Genomic DNA, 17,785 nt, shown 5'->3' on the forward strand with positions numbered 1-17,785 from the left:
TCTCGCCACTTCTGGCACCCCTTCTTTAATCCTTCAAGCAATTATATCACAAGGATTTCCGAACTATGTTAGTGATCGTTGTTTGACTTGTTTGACTTGTTTTTAGTATTGAAACTATGTACTGTGATTATTCTCTTCTCCTATCATAGATAGAAACATCTGCAATGCCTAGGTAATGCAGATGGAAGGCAATGCCTAGCCTCACATTATCTTTCTAGGATACAATGGTTATAATGAATTATGCCAGAAACACCTGCTCAGGCAGAATGGGATCTTTCCACCTCTCAAAAAGTAACTTGTTGAAGCTATTCATTTTCATTTTACTTGCCTTTTGGATGCAAGTCAGATTATATTCTCATGAGAAGTGCAATTTTTCAGCAAGTTGATACAAGTGTCCACATAAGCACAGCATGCTTGGAATACTTTGAATTCTCAATATGTACAATCACCATACAGTTTACAAAGTTAATTTTTTTTTTAGACATTTTGGCTAGAGAAGATCAGGGGTTGTAGCAATGCTATGCCAGTTTTTCATCAATTCTCATAGGATATTAGCATGTAGTCATCCTATGTAACTTAAGTAGAATTCCTATCCTAGTTTTATAGCCTAGATTGAATTTTGTCAGTACAAAACATTCTGAAATAATTCAGAATATTCAACAAACATGCAGATACTACAATCAGAAAGTAAAAATTCTGGGTTGGACTCTTGATACATTATTACCAAAATAACTTAATTGTGAAGAACTGCAGAACTTTAAGTGGAATCTTAGTTTTTCAAAAGTGCTCTTATGTTGCTAAAAAAATTAGAAACCATTTCTGAAAACATTTTTTTGGCATTTCACGCACATACCTTCCCCATTTAGACTTCTTAATTCTGGGGGATATTACACAGAGACACACAAGCTAGACATTGAACATAGTCTCTCTTTATACACCATTCATAACTTGGAATATACAGCTGAAGCAAGGTGATGCCTGTGATAAATATATTCAGATACTATATCATCTGATACGTCCTTCAACATGAAAGTTATCTCCTTCATACTGAAAAGTTTGAGGCACTATATAGAGCAGCTTGTACAGATAAGTTTCCATATCTACTTGGAATATGAGGTTTTGTTAATTCTGTTACAAGCTAGTTCTTTAAATCTACCTTTGACCCTATAAATGTTTACTCAGGACGTCCGCACTCTACAAGATACTATTCTAAGCAAATGTGTGTGCATAATATTGCAGCCTAAAAGGGATTAGGATTTGGTCTTTTATAGCTTTTTTGTTTTGTTTTGTTACTATTGCTTCTATCCCTTAGAACAGGGATTCTCAAACTGGGAGTGGAGATCCCCCTGGGGGGGTTCCAAACAACTCAGGAGGTCAGGGGTCTTACCTAACATATTCAGGGTGTGGAGATGGACAGGGATGATGGGAGGTTATACAGAGATAGAAACCAACTACTTGGCTCCTTGCTGCTCACAAGGCCAAGGGCAGGCCCAGCAGTGGCACTCTCTTGACTGGCCAGGGGAGAGTTCCCTCTTGGGAGACACTCAAGTGTGAGTAGCCAAAGAAGTGCCATTTCTGTGCTGCCATTGGCTTTGTGAGCAGCAGAGTATCCAGATGGTTTTCAGTTCCCGTTCACTTCCCTGCGCCTTGGAGAAGCTGGAGTAGCTCTTCGCTTTACGTTCTTGAAAGTGTCTCTTCCTGATTTTTGAATTACTGTTCAAGCTGAGTACAGAGAATTAAGTGAGAGAGCCATGAAAAGACTCATTCCTTTTGCTTGACCCCTGCTTCAGTGTTAGCAGTTGCTGCTATAACAAGCAAATACCTAGTGAAAATAACTTGGATCCCAGTTGGCAGTCTCAAACATAAATCCCCAGGTTTGAAAAACGTAAGTAGGAGCAAGCAAGCTCATCCTCATTTAAAAGGTAAATGTCCTTTATTTATCTCTACCTAATCAAATCAGTGGCTGACATTTTTACTGACAAAGTGTGTGCTTTCTTAACAGCAATGAAGTGCTAGACCAGCACAAAAGTGCACTTTTGTGCAAGAGTGCAAATACATAATTCTTGAAGCTTGCCTGCACTCCAAGAGTGCTCTGCTAGACTGGAGACACGTTGGTGGGTTCTCAGCAACACACTTCTGGTCTAAACATCGTTCGGCACGATGTCAGCCAGTAGTTTTAAACATGGTGGGGGGCACATAGTTTTATATATTATTTCAGGGGTTCACAATATCAAAATGTTTGAGAGCCCCTGCCTTAGAACCTGACCATTGACTTTATTCTTAACCACCATCAAGTCATTTTAGACTATACAGAAAACTTTTGTTGAAGGTAAAAAAACTTTGATAATAAAGAAAATAATGTGGATTTATGACAGCCTTTTCCTTTGTATGTTTAGGTGGAAGCCCCATTAAGTTAAACAGGGCTTACCCTTCTGTAAATGTGCACAGAAATTTCACCTTAAGAATCCTGTGCTATTACTAATTTAAGGGGTGGTATGAATGTGATTGCTAGGAGTTGACTCCAACTCGACAGCACAATCTTTTAAATGAAAGATTATAACACCTGATCAGCAAAAAAAAAAAAAAAAAAAAAAGGCGGGGGGAGGTACATTTTTCACCTTCCCACTTGTTGCTGGAAAATAACTTTGCAAGTCTTCCTTCATGTTTGAATATACAAAGCCTTTTAAACATTGTTTAGGACTATTTGTAGGAAAAGCTTCAAGAAATTCATCTCCTTGCACTATTGCAAACCCCTGAAGGTTGGCAATTTTACATTTATGCATGTCAATATTTAATAGGCTGTAGGCTAGTATTTCTAGCATGGGAGAGAATGCATTTTCAGTGCTATAGAAAAGGCTGTCATAAACCCACGTTATTTTCTTCATTATGAAAGTTCTTTACCTTAAAAAAATGTGTTTTGTATAGTCTAACGTGACTTGATGGTGGTTAAGAATCCTACATACCTCATATCCTACATACCTCCTGTTTTCATGGGCTATATAGCAATGGTATAGTTTGATAGACCCATTTCCCCAAATACTTAGGTTAAAATAATTTAAGTTCTCCATATTGACTAACATATGCTGTAACTCATATAATTCTTTAATGCTTTAATCTGTTTTATATTAAAATATAAATACTCTTGGGTCAGTGTCCAGATTAAAAAAAACAACAACACTCTTCCTAACTTGTCAACAAATACACATTTTTGATCCACCAAATTACTTAGAATATTTTATTCCACAATCATTATTCATCCTGATGTGTCATATATAGTAGAATTTCACCCAGTGCTACTTCCATGATATTCCCTGGTTCAAATCTGGTTCAAAACCACCTTGTGGATCTGCTTTGCTGATGAATTGCATTTTGGAGCTAAAGTAGTATATACCGAAATAAATAACCATACCATTTTTAAAAAAGATTACACAAATGTGTTAACTGCTAGAAATGAGCTTTTGAGTGAATGTCCCATTTTCTGTTTCGTTGAATAGTAAAAGTAGTAACATCTTTTAGGTTGGTCATAAATTGGAGATGGCAGGAGTTAGAAGAATGAAACGGTAAACTATTCTTTACATTGAATGGAACCCAAAATAAAGTCTTGCTCATCTTGGCTTTGTTGAGGATAGTCCCCATTTATAAAATGGAAGCTTAAGTTAAGGCATCCCTGTTCTTGTGTGTCATAGTTCTGTTTTCTTAAAGAAAGGACTTTATTGAAAACTTCTCTCTGTCTTCTCTTTCCCTCTTCACTGTTTATGTGAAAACCATTTATCCAATCAGAAGAACTTTCTCCCTTGAAATATTTATTTATTTATTTATTTATTTATTTATTTATTTATTTAGAATTAGAACATTTAATATACCGCCCATTCTGAAGACTCGGGGTGGTGTACAAAAACATGCAAAGCAAGACAACATTAAAATTAAATTCTAAATTAAAAACTAAAGTAACTAACAAAATAGGTAAACTACAGGTCAAAAGCTTGGCGAAAAAGAAAAGTCTTCAATAGAGATTTAAAAATCAGTAAGGAAGGATCTAAACTAATCTGAAGGCGAAGGGAGTTCCAGAGAAGTGGCACAGCAACTGAAAAAACACTTTCACAGGTCCTAGCGCCCCAAACCTCTCGGAAATCAGGGACCGACAAAAGAGCCATCTGAAATGATCTGACCAGTTGGTATCCAGATTGGTCTTATGCTAGTGCTAATGCTGTTTCACTAGTATAAGGACATAATACAAGGGTGTTGCTTTCTTTTTATGAAAGTATACTCTGTTCCAGATTAGCTGTTGTGCTAATGGAAAATGTTCTAGTGGTAAGTTTATCATGATGCCCTACCTCCTTCCACAAGCTCCTTTCTGTTAATGATAGAACAAAATTGATAAAAATTATTTCACGATCATCACTGTGGGTGCTATCCTATACATATTATTCCAGTAATATATATTTTTTAAAAATAACTTTATTTTTTCACACCAGCTTTAAAGAAGTATCAGCAGTATAAAAACAGCTTAGAAAAAGCAGTTGACTTGATCACTTTGGTGCTCATGCTGCTTTATAAGAGCAGTGGTGGATCTTGGTATCAATATAGCCTACGGATTGATATATCCAAATATGCCAATAAATAATTATTGTGTAGAAAATTACAGCTGCCTTGGTTGCTGGCAGAAATAGTAACATTGTATTTGGATCGTGATCCATTGCATTCATAATGAATGGGTAATAGCGGACAAGCTTCTCTGAAAGACAGTTTGTCTACCACCAGCCACCTGTTTTCCCCTCAGGCAAGCATTGCGTGTTCTAGGTAATACTCGCCAAAAAAGGCAGCAATGAGGCCTGGTCATCATGCAGCACGAACAGAGTGTGTGCCTAGTACACTTCCCAGAATCCTCTGCAACATACAGTGGTTCCTTGGCAGACAAGTCAATATGGAAGGGTTCCCTGAGGCATATTTAAGGTTCCTTCCTTGTTTTCAAAACTACTGGACCCAGGTAAATGCTTCCTGCCGGGTCTACATTTTGGTGAAACAAAATACACAAATCAGATTGGATTGAAAATCCTACCAACTATACCCTGTGTGCAAATTCTTTTAGGCTTGAAAAAGGTAAATCAAGCAAACTATGAACTTTTTTTAAAAAAACAAAGCAAGTTTATTTTGCCTCCAGCAGATATGAATTTGATATTCTGGCTAATAGGTAATGTACTTTGAGAGATATGTTTGCCAAACCAGATTCTTTAAGGGAACTTAAGTACAGAAGAATCTCTCTTATTGTAGCCCACATAGGCATAAAGTTTCTAGAAGCAGCATAGATTGCAAAGTGCCTCCACTTGCTAGAGTATAGCTTTCCTTGTAGGAGATTTAAATGAATTCATCTGAGTAGGTGCTGCTTTCCAGTGCAGGGAGTGACTGAGGCAGTGTAGACAGTTGGTGGCAAATTGGATCATGCTAGATTAATACCTGCTGGGTGAAACTGTGGTTGTTGCTGGTTGGAAACCGAATGAGACAGCAGAGTGCCAGAATACTTTAAAACCGAAGGTTTCCGGCTGTTGTTCAAGAAGCCTTCTTTGGACTCATTCCTTGGCCACCTGTCACTGTAAATCCAAATGTGTGTTTTGATAAAACCAGTATCAATCTTGCAACTTCAGGCACACCTATATGCCATGGAATGTTTGCAGCTGTTCTTCTTAAGTTTTTAAGCAAGACAAAAATAGCTGTTTGGCTGTTTTTGTTTCCTGTTTGAGAAGGGATACTGTGTCCTAATTAGTTTAGTGCAACTTTCTAAGATCTTTGATACCATTGATAAGGGGTTAATAATCTGTATGTGGCTTTCAGGACCATACTCCAGGGGTGGTTTAGATCCCAGAGAGTGGTAAAAGACTGTACATCATCTCTTTGATCTAACATTGGGGTCTGCCCCCTATTCATTCAGGCATTCAAACTTGGGTGCTCCTGGCTGCCTTCTTAACCTAGAACACCCAAGTTGCAGCAGTGGCTAGGAGCCCTTAGCATTGACTCACTGAAAGTCATGATACCTTTTTCCAACTTGGACCTGACAACTGTTCATTTCTCATAGCCTTGACCTTGCAACCCACCAGAAGTGTGGCTAACCTTGTTGAGGTTGCAATTGGTGCAAAACATAGGCCTGGGTCCCAGCAGCACACACACATGTGTCTGCATTGGTTTCCTTTTGTCTTCCAGGAGCACTTCAACATGCTGTTTTTTAAAACTAGTATCTCTAAATGAGTCTTCATATCTTACAGATGGTTTCATCCTGGGGTTGCCTCTTGATAGTGTGCTCTGGGCAGTATGTATGTGTTGGGTGTCCACAGGTTACAGGAAGTTCAAAATGCTTGTACAAATGATTAGGGAAGAGATATGAACTTCAGATAAGAATACAGTTCATGCATCTGTCCTTCACATGTTGTCCTAGAAATAAAATAAAAGATATGTGAGGCTATTTCAACAAATCATAGAGGTCGCAATGCATGTTCTTTTCAAAGTGAAACTGTTAGTTGAGGCATACAGAGTTTGCAACACATTCTTAACTTTGGATTTCTTGATAGTATGAGATTCTAGGTACCATGCAAAACATTTTTTATTTAATAGACATTAAATGCATAGAGATGCAGGATTCGCCGAGCTTTTTGGTTGTATGTTTTATCATAAAATATTTGAGGTTTTGGATTTCTTATAATAGTGAGCATAGGGAATAGCTATATAGATATCCCCTATGCCTGGTGCAGAAATCTAAGGAATACTTAGCTTTTGAACATTTCAGCAAGGTGGTATCCATGTGTGCTACTTGTTCTGCACTCGAATTTTTATAAGGCTGCTCAGGTTCCTAGAGCTACCCACACAAGAACAATACACTCTGATCCAGAAGTGCCTTTCTTGTTCTGTTGTCCTCACAATCATCAGCATTGTAGTAACTCATTATTTTGACTTAAAATATACTTTTTGAAGTCTCAGTAAGGTATCGATAACTAAGTTTTGGAAGATATGGTGATATAAACTCTTTCTCTTACAAGTACAAATGGATCCATTTTGATGGATGACTCCTTGAGTTAACACAAGTTACATGACTGACACAAACCCTGTCTCTTACATAGCTGACACAAACCCAGTAGTTAGACTTGACTTCTGAAATCTATTTCCAGATGTTTGAAGTGAGCCCTGAGTTCAGAAAATCTTCTAGCTTTAAAAAACTGCTTGAATTATTAACAATAAATAATATTTATATACCGCTTTTCAACAAAAGTTTCCAAAGCAGTTTACATAGAGAAATAATAAACTAGCTGGGCCGGGCGCAGAACATCTGCACCTCTAGTTTGCCGCAGCCGTTTTCTCCACCTGCCTGCTGCCATGGCCATTTTCTGCCTACCCGCCGGCGCTTACTTTCCCTGCCCGCCCCACCCACCGACCGCCATCACTGTTTTCTCCCCCAGTCCCTGTTGCTATCCGGGCAGCTCCTTGCGAACTCTCGCGAATTCTTGTGAGAGCTGCCACACATGGAATTAGCGACGGGTATGTCTAAGAACTATATAGATTGATGAGATGGCTGCCTGTTCCCAAACTTAAGACAGACACCAGCAAGAGTCACTGGAAGTACTGTGCTGGGGATGGATAGGGCCAGTTACTCTCCCCCTGCTAAATAATCACAACGTTAAAAAGATGCCTCTTTGTCCAGTTAGCAGGGGAGATAAGCAAATGATTACCTCTCCATATGGTCTGTCTAGAAACCGACCAAAAGTACATAGGTATTTGTTTAATTGTTATGTTGCCAGGATGCAATGTGTGGAAGAAGATGAAGCTTCTTCTAAACATATCCTCTGTCTCAACATGGATGGTCATATAACATGGGAGGTTTTCTGCATTATTTTACTACAAAGCACAGTAGAATAAATGGTTTTCAAGTCTGGAAAAATGCTGCTTTAATTGAACAGATCAGAGTGTAGCAATGTTTAAATGAAGTTGAAACAGCACTGTTCTGATTTGTTTGGTGTTTGATGACTCGCACACTTACTGATATTATAGTTGCCATGTAGGAAGTCATCTGAAAGGCTTTCAGATTTATAGCTCAGTTCTTTCTGCACTCCCATGCAGCTGTATGGACTTATGGAGTGGAAGCACAACATACTCATGACTAGAGTTGACAAAACAACTCTCTCCTGTGGTGTACAAATTTACTGATGCAGTTTTAAGTTCCTATACATTTCAAGCATTTGCTCTTCAGGGGAAATAGCTAATACAGGGCTGCACAACTTTGACCCTCCTGCAGATGTTGAACTACAATTCCCAAAATTTCTGACATAGAAAGTGCCCTATCGTGCTATGCAGGCCTCCAACTGTCAAGCAGTGCCCCCCAGAAGTCTAAATTCTTCCATTATTTTGCATTTTTTGGTGGGGGGGAGGAGCTGTTTAAACTAAATGAGCCACAACATGGCTCTTTTACAAAATGATGGCCAGAAATGACCTTTGAGCTAATTTCTGGCCATCTCCAAACTGTGGATATATGAAAACTGACCATTTGTTTTCTGTAAATGCCAAAGTTGGGTGTCAATTACCCAACCATGGTTATGCAAAACTGAAAATGTCAGATATGTAGATAATGAGGTTTGCCTGTTTTGGTTACTGTGGCTGGGGATAATGGGAGAACCTCATTCTTGGAACCATTATTCATGGTTCTGTGTATCCACGGGGTGTCTCATTGATACCTGTTTTCAGGATCCGTGTATATGAAAGGGTTAAAATCCATGGTTCCTAGAGGCCGGAAGAGACTGTGAAGATCACTTCTGCCTGCCATTTTGTCTCTGGGAAGCCATTTTGTGGCTCCTTTTCTTACAAAAATGGACTTTCACTTTTTTGTGTGTGGTTTTTGTGGGCTGGGGGGGCATTCCTGGGCACATGGAGGGATTCCTTGCCACATACAGACCCCGCAGAGCATGCCACAGTGATTCCCCCCCCCCCGTTATTTTGCCATTTCTTTGCTGGTTTTTTGCGTTTTCCCTCTACTTCGGCACCTAACCCCCCTTTCCCCATAGCAATAATGATTTGTTACTTGCGGCAATAGGCAAGGAAAGGAACTCTCACAAGTAACAAAAGTTCTTCTGTAGTCCAAAAACAGCTGAGGGCCAAAGTTTTGCAACCCTGAGTTAACAGGATTAGCTGTAGAAAAATAAGTAATAAATATGGTTCTAGTTCTTAATAGAGAGGTCCATGGGTTGCAATTTGTAATTGTTCTCTCACTTTGGTACCATGAGAGGTTTCTGTCCCCTCTTCTATTCAGTGTGTATGTAAGGTCTCTGGGTAAGACCATATGGAGACATGGCATTTGATTCTATCAGTATAATGATCACACCCAGTTATCTCCCTCAGAACCCTTTTAGATCTGGCTCAGCTCCAAAAGCCTTTGTACTCTCCTGCTGACTTGTAGGGGCTGGATCTAGCCAAGTTGACAAATTAAACCTGCATGAATTATTATCAGCAGGCATTTGGGACTCTTGTAATTGTTGGGGTTTGATCACCAGGACTCACAGCTTTGAGGCATTCCTGGATTCTTCAGTGACCTAGATACAATTGTGATTCCATTTGGTGAGAAAGCTGTGACATTTCTCAAAGATGCAGCCCTGACAACTATAATGTGTCTTCATAATTGAGGCTAGACTACTGTAAAGCACTTGTGGACTGCCCTTGATGACAGTTTGCAATGTTTCACACCAGCTGAAACCCCCAATCTGCCAAGGGTGGATCATTGGAAGCACCTTACAACTAGTGCTACAGCACCTGCACTCACTCCATATTGCCTTCTAAGTGCAATTCAAGGTATAACTGATGACCTCTTTATAACTTTTAAGATGATTCAGGAATGCTCTCTCAAATGGTGTATTTATGGTGTGCCAAATCAGATATGCAAAGGCACCCAGAGAGACGGTCTTGGTGGCTGCTCCATAGCTTTGGAATTTTCTTCCTAGACACTCACCAGAGTCCAAGTCTGTACATTTTCCAGAAACTACATAAAGCAATTGAACTGAAAGTTAATTATTCTGCCTATCCTGATATGTTTTCATTGCCACTCAAAGACAATCTAGCTCCTAGTTGCCAATTTTCATTGCTTTTTCAATTGTTTATGGTTTATTTAATTTGTAAACCACTTCAGATTTTTTTTTTAAATTTGAAAGTCGGTATGGAAATCCCAAAAATAAAAACAAATGATATCCTGGGGCCTAGAGAAGAAAAAAATTAATACATGTTATTGAGGTCTGATCAGGCTTTATCCTCTGGATTTGTTTGTTTTTAGTTACCGTGTGTGTGTGTGTGTGTGTGTGTGTGTGTGTGCGTTTGCGTTTCAATGCTAGTTATAATTCCCACAAAAGGGAACATTTTATAGGTCTGTCATCCAATTAAATAAAATCTTAGACTAAATTTTTACATATGTGTGTATAATATTTCTTTAGAGGAAAGCCTGCTTCCTTTCTTCTATATTGTTACTGGGCTTCACATTAGGGTCCATTTTAGATGAGATATCCCTCCTCCTCTGTTGAAGAGAAAAGAGAATGCCTCATTTAAGATTGTTCCTGATATCCATGCCTTTTGAGTAGTTGTATGAAAAAGAATTACTATTTTAAAAAAAAGTTGACCGATTTTAAGTACCCCCGATTGATTGATCTAACCATTTAATTGGCCTAACATTGCAACTACAAAAATTTGACATAAAATAACTGATAGCATAATTTATATAAGGATAAACTATATAGAGTCATGGAGTTGGAGGGAGTCTTGTGGGTTATCTAGTTCAAACCCCTGCTCAGTGCAGGAAATCAAAGCTAAAGCGTCCCAACAGAAGGCTGTTTTTTGTCTCTGCTTGAAATCCTTCAATGAGGAATTGCTCACCATCCCCCTAGGTAATTAGTTCCGTTGCTGAACTGCTCTTACTGTTAAGAAATGTCCAACTGAAATCTACCCTCCTATAACTTCCATTAGATCTAATCCTGTATACTGGGGCAGCAGAGAACAAGTCTTTGCCCTCTTCTATATGATAGCCTTACAGGTTTTTGAAGAATGCTTTCATCTCCTCCCCCCCGGTCTCTGAGCTAAACCTATCTGGTTCCGTCATCCTTTCCCCACTGGGCTTGCTTTCCAGACCCCTCACATGAAGTCATGCTCTGAACCCATTCCAGTTTAGGTCAGTGCACAGAACTGGACATACAGGGTGCCCCTTTAATGAGGCGAGCTGAGTTGAGGCAGTAGATTACCGGGGCACCAGCAAGGAGGCAAGTTGCTGTCATTGGAACAGGTCTTCAGGAATGATCTGATCCTTGCAAGTTTTACAAGGAGCATGCAGAAAGAGAAGAGGAGATGCCTGAAAACCTTCCTTCCTTCCTTGCTCCGTGTTACTTACAAACTTGCAAGGGCCTAACCTCCACTGGGGTTGTGGGGCAAGTCAGCATTTGGTACTTTGCTTCAGGTACTGGAATATTTTGAGCCAGTACTGTGGACACGGCACTCTTAATAAGATCTGACTATAGTAGAATTAAGTGAACTCATCCTCTCAGGGACACAGTGTAGGAACTTGCTCCTCCAGTCTTCTTGCTTTCTTTTCCAACATCATACACTTGATATAGGTGTAATCTGATTATTTTAGACATGAAAACGAACATAGCACAGACACTGTGGGTCACCACTCTTGTTTCTTACTTCTTGCTCATGTCCTAATCTCTGTCTTTACTGATGGAGTGGTGATTGCTTCTTTCTTCCTCATTGCTTGCAAACTGCCTGTGGTTCTATGATGTGGTGATGTTCAGGAGACTAACGGTGCACACACCTTTGGGCTTGCTGCTAGAGAGTGTGTGGGTAACCTCCAGCAGAGGCTGCTGGGAGAATATACAGACAGGTTGCTGCCTTCCCAGACTTTGGTCTTTAAACTGAGCTTTAAATATATATTTTTAAAACTTTAAAAATATTAGGTAATTATTTGGAAGAAATGTGTTTAAAAAATCTTTTCAACATGAAAATTTCTATTAAAAAGTTAAAATCCTTTAAGAATATTCAAAGGAATATTTGAATATTTTTGAACCTTAGCATAAAATAGGTGGGAGTATTTTCTTGGTTACATCAAGCAATTATTTTCTAGAGTTGTGCAAGTTTGGATTGGGGAGGTCAGAAATGTTGGACAACATCAGAAAAAACCCAAACCTGAGCCATGAAAGTCTGCTCTCTCTCCCCCACCCACCCGTCTGATCGTGGCTGGGTTGTTATTTTGTTTTGTTTTGTTTTTTAAGGGATCTTTGGGCATCTATCTGCTTCTTGCCTGCCTATGCATTTAATTTTTTTAATTAGTTTTAAGCCTTTTTTAAACTTATAACTTTAAAAATGCAGGTGGCTGATTTCTGAGTTTCTCCTGCTGTTCTCTGATGTGTCATAACTTTTGTTCCACATTATCTGAGTACAATTTCCGGCTTACTTCTGAAAATTAATTTGAAAACAGATGGTCAGATCCACTTTACATAGAATCTGGCCATCGATACCAACTGGTGTGCTGACTCTCAGAGCTGCTGGGCTCACTGGTTTTCATGGCCATTTTCCTCTTTTCCCATTGGCTTCTAATGGCATTTTCGGCGATTTTTCAACCCTGGTCCCAAACCTTTATCTGAGCTTTCGGATCTGATCCCATTTTTGCAGTCATGCACTGCCCTATTATTTTCTAGTACATCTTGTATATTTTTGGTGTACAGAGACTTAACTGGGAAACTCTTAGCAAAATATTGTCTTGTGTTGCTTACTTTTGACCAAAAGAAAAGTGATCAGTCAGTATGACTCCTTCCCTATTAGCAGAAGTTATACTGTTCTGTGCTCAAGAAGAAAAATATTAACAATCTTGCTCTTCACCAAGAAAATTACGGTATTTTTCTTGGCACAGAATCTAGAGATCTTGTACAATATCCCCCCCCCCCTAATTTTGAACATTCCTTACATCTCTTAAGCCCAGTGGAAGTTAGTTGAATCCATACTGCAATGAGCCAAGGGATTTTTGTGGAAGTAGTTAAGCCTTTTGAAGCAATTGACTGAACACCACCAATTTCACAGAGATTGGTCAATAAAAGGACTGCCCCTCCGCTGCCATTGTCTGAATAGTTCTGATGTCATAACACATCATCCCTCCACAGATGTCAGACAAAAAATTCAGTTGAGAATTGTAAATTAGACACTGGTATTAGGGAAGACCTGTGGAGGGAGGAGGAAGAAGCAGGGATCTGTTGAAATAGAAAGCTAAGGAAACCAACGTGGCCTTGGGAAATGTGGAATGGAAGAAAGAGTGGTCAACAAGAATAAAGTAAAGAAGGCCAGATGTTTGGGTCTAAAGAATGGTGATCATGGCAGACTTTTTTGTCTTACGTGTAATTTATAATTAATGGTTTATTGATATTGGAGAACAGTGCACTTAACACTTATATAATGTAAGTGGTTTTTACACTGTTCTTGAGAACCTGGGATTCCTTGGAAGCTTATCGGGGGCTACTCAGTAAGAAAATCAGTAATCATATTTCCTGAAAAACAGCTTGTAACTTCCCTTGCTGTGTGCAACTACAGGGGAGGGTTGGTTGTGTCTTATCAGCTCATGTGGACCAACAGTGATGCCCAGCAGATTTTACTAGTAGCTTAGATGAATCAAGTATGTGTCCTAAAACATGCTCCAGGGTTTTTGTAATGCACTAGAATTCCATGGGACATCTGTAGGAATCCTTAGCAGATGAGGCAGTTTGGAAATGGCAGTAGAACATTTGTGAAATCTGAAAGTAGATTCCCTGAAAGTAGAAAGTTTTTGAAATCTACAGATATATGGTATCACTTAATTTTCACTTTGTCTTGTTTATATTCTGAGTGAAGTTAAAGTGTACCAGAATTCTGTAAGAAAATTCAAATTTTCTGTGAGCAAATAAAACCCATCATAGAGATACATCATATGCATATTTTATTTTTTAAATAAGAGTTTGGAAAAGAAATATGACTATATATAGCAAAATTGGGTATTAAGCTGAGACTATAGTCATGCAGGGTCTAGACCCTCCACACTCTGGATTATTGCTGATGCTGCATAAAAGTTTCAAACATACCTTACCAATTAGTAGCTATAGATTTGCTTTTTTAAAATTGACATTCACAGCATTCTCTGCCACCTATCAGATTTTGTTCCATTTACCACATCTTATATGAAAGGAGGAAAAACTTCAAGCTCTCCCCACTGGTCTTCTTTCCCATGCACTCACTAGATAGGAGTTATATGGTAGGGACCATTCTTGGTTATTGATTGCTTCTCCTTCACCACACTAATTACTGAGCTATGTTTAGAGCCTTTCATTTTGTTGCATTCCAAAGCAGGAAATTGACACACTAATTTCATACCTGCCTTAGTCAATTTTTTTTAAACTGATACTCTTTGAAGGGTCATCTGAAGCTGAGAATACTGACTATAAAGTAATTGAAATGCTTAGTTCCCTGAGAAAATCTGGATTCTCTGTTGTGTTCTGAAGTTTGTGGATTTGGGTTTTCTGTTTGTTTTGAATGCGAGTTGCTTTTCTTTTAAGAGCTGCAAATAGGCACTTCTTTGCAATAATGAGGACTTCCCATTTGAGTTCTCATCCTGCTCTTTTCCACCAGTAGTCTTGTTCATAGGTCTCAGTAATCTGCAGGAGGATACTGAGGCTGCTATGCCAAGGGTGGAGCCAATATAAAGAATTGCAAGTTCTAGGCAACCAATAGGCCTTTCTCTGCTGCAGTATTGTTCTCTCAGGACTTTGTAGCCCATTTCCTATAGAAGGAAATGGATTTGGGACTATTGCTCAGCACAGATGTGTGCCATGGAGAATTGCACCTTTCCAACAGTCTGCAGCATTCAAGAAATTTTCATCCATAGCAGAAAATCTGGAGCATCTCATCAGAAAAGTTCCATTATATTTTTTATTCAACCACTTTTCCAGTAGCGCTGCAGAATCAGTCTTTCACAATGTAAACCATGCAATTCAATATCCAACAGAATCCACTATATCTGCCTCACAATCATATGTTGCACTACTGTAGTCGTTGCACTTCTCAACTTACTCTCAAGCCATTGAACTCCTATGCATTTGATTTCCATTTATCATAAGGGGCAATCCCTAGAATAGAATATGCAATAAATCTACTTTACTTAGGTAATGTAACACAGAGACTGTTTTACATAGTAGCCACACATGCATGCTACATGTGGCCCCTGAAGCTCCTATTTTGCAGCTTAGGTTCTTTAGACTTGTAGTGTTGTAGCTCAGACATTTTAGACTTGTAGTGACAAAATTTTCCAATATGTTCACCAATTCCAAATAAGTTGTTTACTATGCAGTAGACTCTCATTGGTAGATAAAGCGTTCCTGAACCACAAACTATAGATTTTATTTCATTTTGGTTTTTCCAGTGCGAGAAACAAGTATAAATGAGTCAAGAGGTGATTTTTGGTTGGCTGTTCTTCATTAGGTCCATATTAAGTATCTAGAATGATCAACAAAATAAAGCAAGAATTGTTCTGGCCCAGGCAGGCTTGCCTCATGCCACTCATAAGCCTGTCTTCAGGAAGGTCGCATGTTCCTGTACCAGAGGCAGCTAACCACTGGAGAGATTAATGACAGAATCTAGGACTGGTTCTTGAATCTAGAAGAGTATGTGGACAGAAATCAAGATATTCTTGGAGCCCAGTGAAACTTTTAAACACCAAATCTGCCAGGAGAGGTAGATAATCTGCAACACCTCTCTTGCTCTTCATACCTGTGCTCCTGAGATGACAAGTTAAAACCAGATGGACCCCGGTTTGGACCTACTTGGGTGTTTTTGCATTTGAGTAGTCCTGCATATTGTTTGCATTCCAGTGAATCACTCTGTAATGATTCCAGTTGCTGATTCTTACATTTGTTCCAAGCTAATTTTTTCAACCCTGGCAACGACCAAAATAGAACACACATTCCCAATAAAATTTTCTGACATAAAATAAAATTTTATTCATACTGGCGTTACAGCACTGATTTAGTTCTGTCCCCACTGCGCATGATATGCCTGACAGGAAAAAATGCATTTCTTGCCTTTGCAGTCCCACATTACATTAGTAAAACCATAGAATAGGCTTCCTCTGCATCATCTCATTACTATTTTATTCCCTAAATATGTGACCTTATACTTTTTGCTAATGACTTTCATTTCATTTCATTACTTTGGTTCTTCCGGTGTAACTTTCTGATCTTTAATCAGTATTAATAATATATCCCAGTTTTGTTTCACTAGTAGATTTAATCAGCATCTTCTTCCTTCCTTTCCCAAGGTAATTAAATGAAACATTGAATAAAATTGATACTTGGAAATCTTAAGTTTCAGTTTGGAGTGAAAAACATTTTAAACAAAACTTGTTCCCCTTCAGCCAATTTCTGTCTACCTTATACATTTACTGAATGCTTTTTGAAATGCTGAATTAGATCAACTTTAGTTCAGACCTAATTAATAAATGACCAGCTCCCTCAAGTTGTTGTGCCTCTCAGAGGAACAACATTTTTTTGTTTATACTTTATTTCTGGGGTGCATGAGTAGCTGACAGTGTTAGGAGTGGCAGGAGTTAATCATAAGATGTGAGTTTTAGGTGGTATACAAATATACTAAAAATAAATAATAAACAGTTTTTCTCTATTTCCAGGAAAAGGGAGGAGAATTTGTGCACTTAGATAAAAATGGACACTATAGCTTATATTGAGGTCCTTATATTCGAAAGGAGGCATAATATTGATACTTTGGTTGAACTCTGTAATTTTCAGTTTGGAATGAAAGGAGGAGTCCTGTACCAGTGTAAGACAGACCTCTAAGGAAAACCACACATGCAAAGGCATTCTAAAAATCCATTCCCAAAGATAGTTTTTAGAGCATGTCTTTACTGCAGTTTAAAACTGATTTAAAAATATTGGCCTCTCATCCAAAGTCACAGATCAACTTTATGGTAAGAAACATTTTAACCAATACAGAAGACTCTTCCCAATTGGCTTTGCAGTTTAAGTGACACATTTATCTATTTATTAAAATACAGCATGTGTTTTATCTAGCTCTAGAAAATGCTTTGTATCCTATTCATTTTTTAAAAAAGAATAAATGAATGAAAGTTTTATGATATTATATATTAAGCATAACTACATATAAGTTGCCATTTATCTACCTCTCAAAGGTCCTTACAAGAGAAGAGTTCTGTATTTCTACTCAATAGAAAGCAATTGTATACAGGCTGCATCTGGATAAAAAGTCCCCCTTTAAAGCATTATTCATGGTACACTAACAATATCCTTGACTTTTCTTCAGAGATGCACGCTGGCATATTTGTGGTTCCTTGCAGTCCTGACTTAGCATGGAGGTATCTTTGTTTTATAGGAATGTAATTGGTGCTGATTGTCAATGTTTGCTCATACCTCTATTATATTATTTCTCAATATTATTTAATGTCCATGTTGCATTTATACATTTAACCTGATATGCTGTAAGATGGAAGAAGTCCCACCTTTTGATGGGATGAGGGGCATGACTCTCAGATGAGTTGAGAAATGGGGGACCAGTGCAAACATGTACACAGCTGTGCCCATTACTAAAACTTGTAATACCCTTGTGTAATACCACTTCTGAAAGTGCATTTCAGAATTAAGCCCTACCGAAATCAATAGGAATTATTCACAAATACATATATTTTTAAAATGTGTAGACAACCTTTCCAGTGACATTGCCCCAGGCAGTTCATAAT

The 17,785-nt window shown here is 38.5% G+C and overlaps 1 protein-coding gene across 3 annotated transcripts in view; it reads left to right on the plus strand.

Moving 5' to 3' along the window:
- Positions 1 to 17,785, plus strand: part of WDR33 (WD repeat domain 33) — a 123,200-nt gene that overhangs the window by 31,735 nt on the left and 73,680 nt on the right. Inside the window, exon 8 of one of the 3 annotated variants that reach the window (XM_053305493.1) lies at positions 1,791 to 5,266. The exons of the other annotated variants lie outside the window; for them this stretch is intronic. Within the exon in view, the coding sequence (XP_053161468.1) occupies positions 1,791 to 1,951 (161 nt within the window). The 3' untranslated portion in view covers positions 1,952 to 5,266. Of the gene's footprint in view, positions 1 to 1,790; positions 5,267 to 17,785 lie in introns of those variants that run through there. 3 annotated transcript variants of the gene reach the window in all.

The sequence above is a fragment of the Hemicordylus capensis genome, chromosome 3 (assembly GCF_027244095.1).
Source record: "Hemicordylus capensis ecotype Gifberg chromosome 3, rHemCap1.1.pri, whole genome shotgun sequence".
NCBI classification, from domain to species: domain Eukaryota; kingdom Metazoa; phylum Chordata; class Lepidosauria; order Squamata; family Cordylidae; genus Hemicordylus; species Hemicordylus capensis.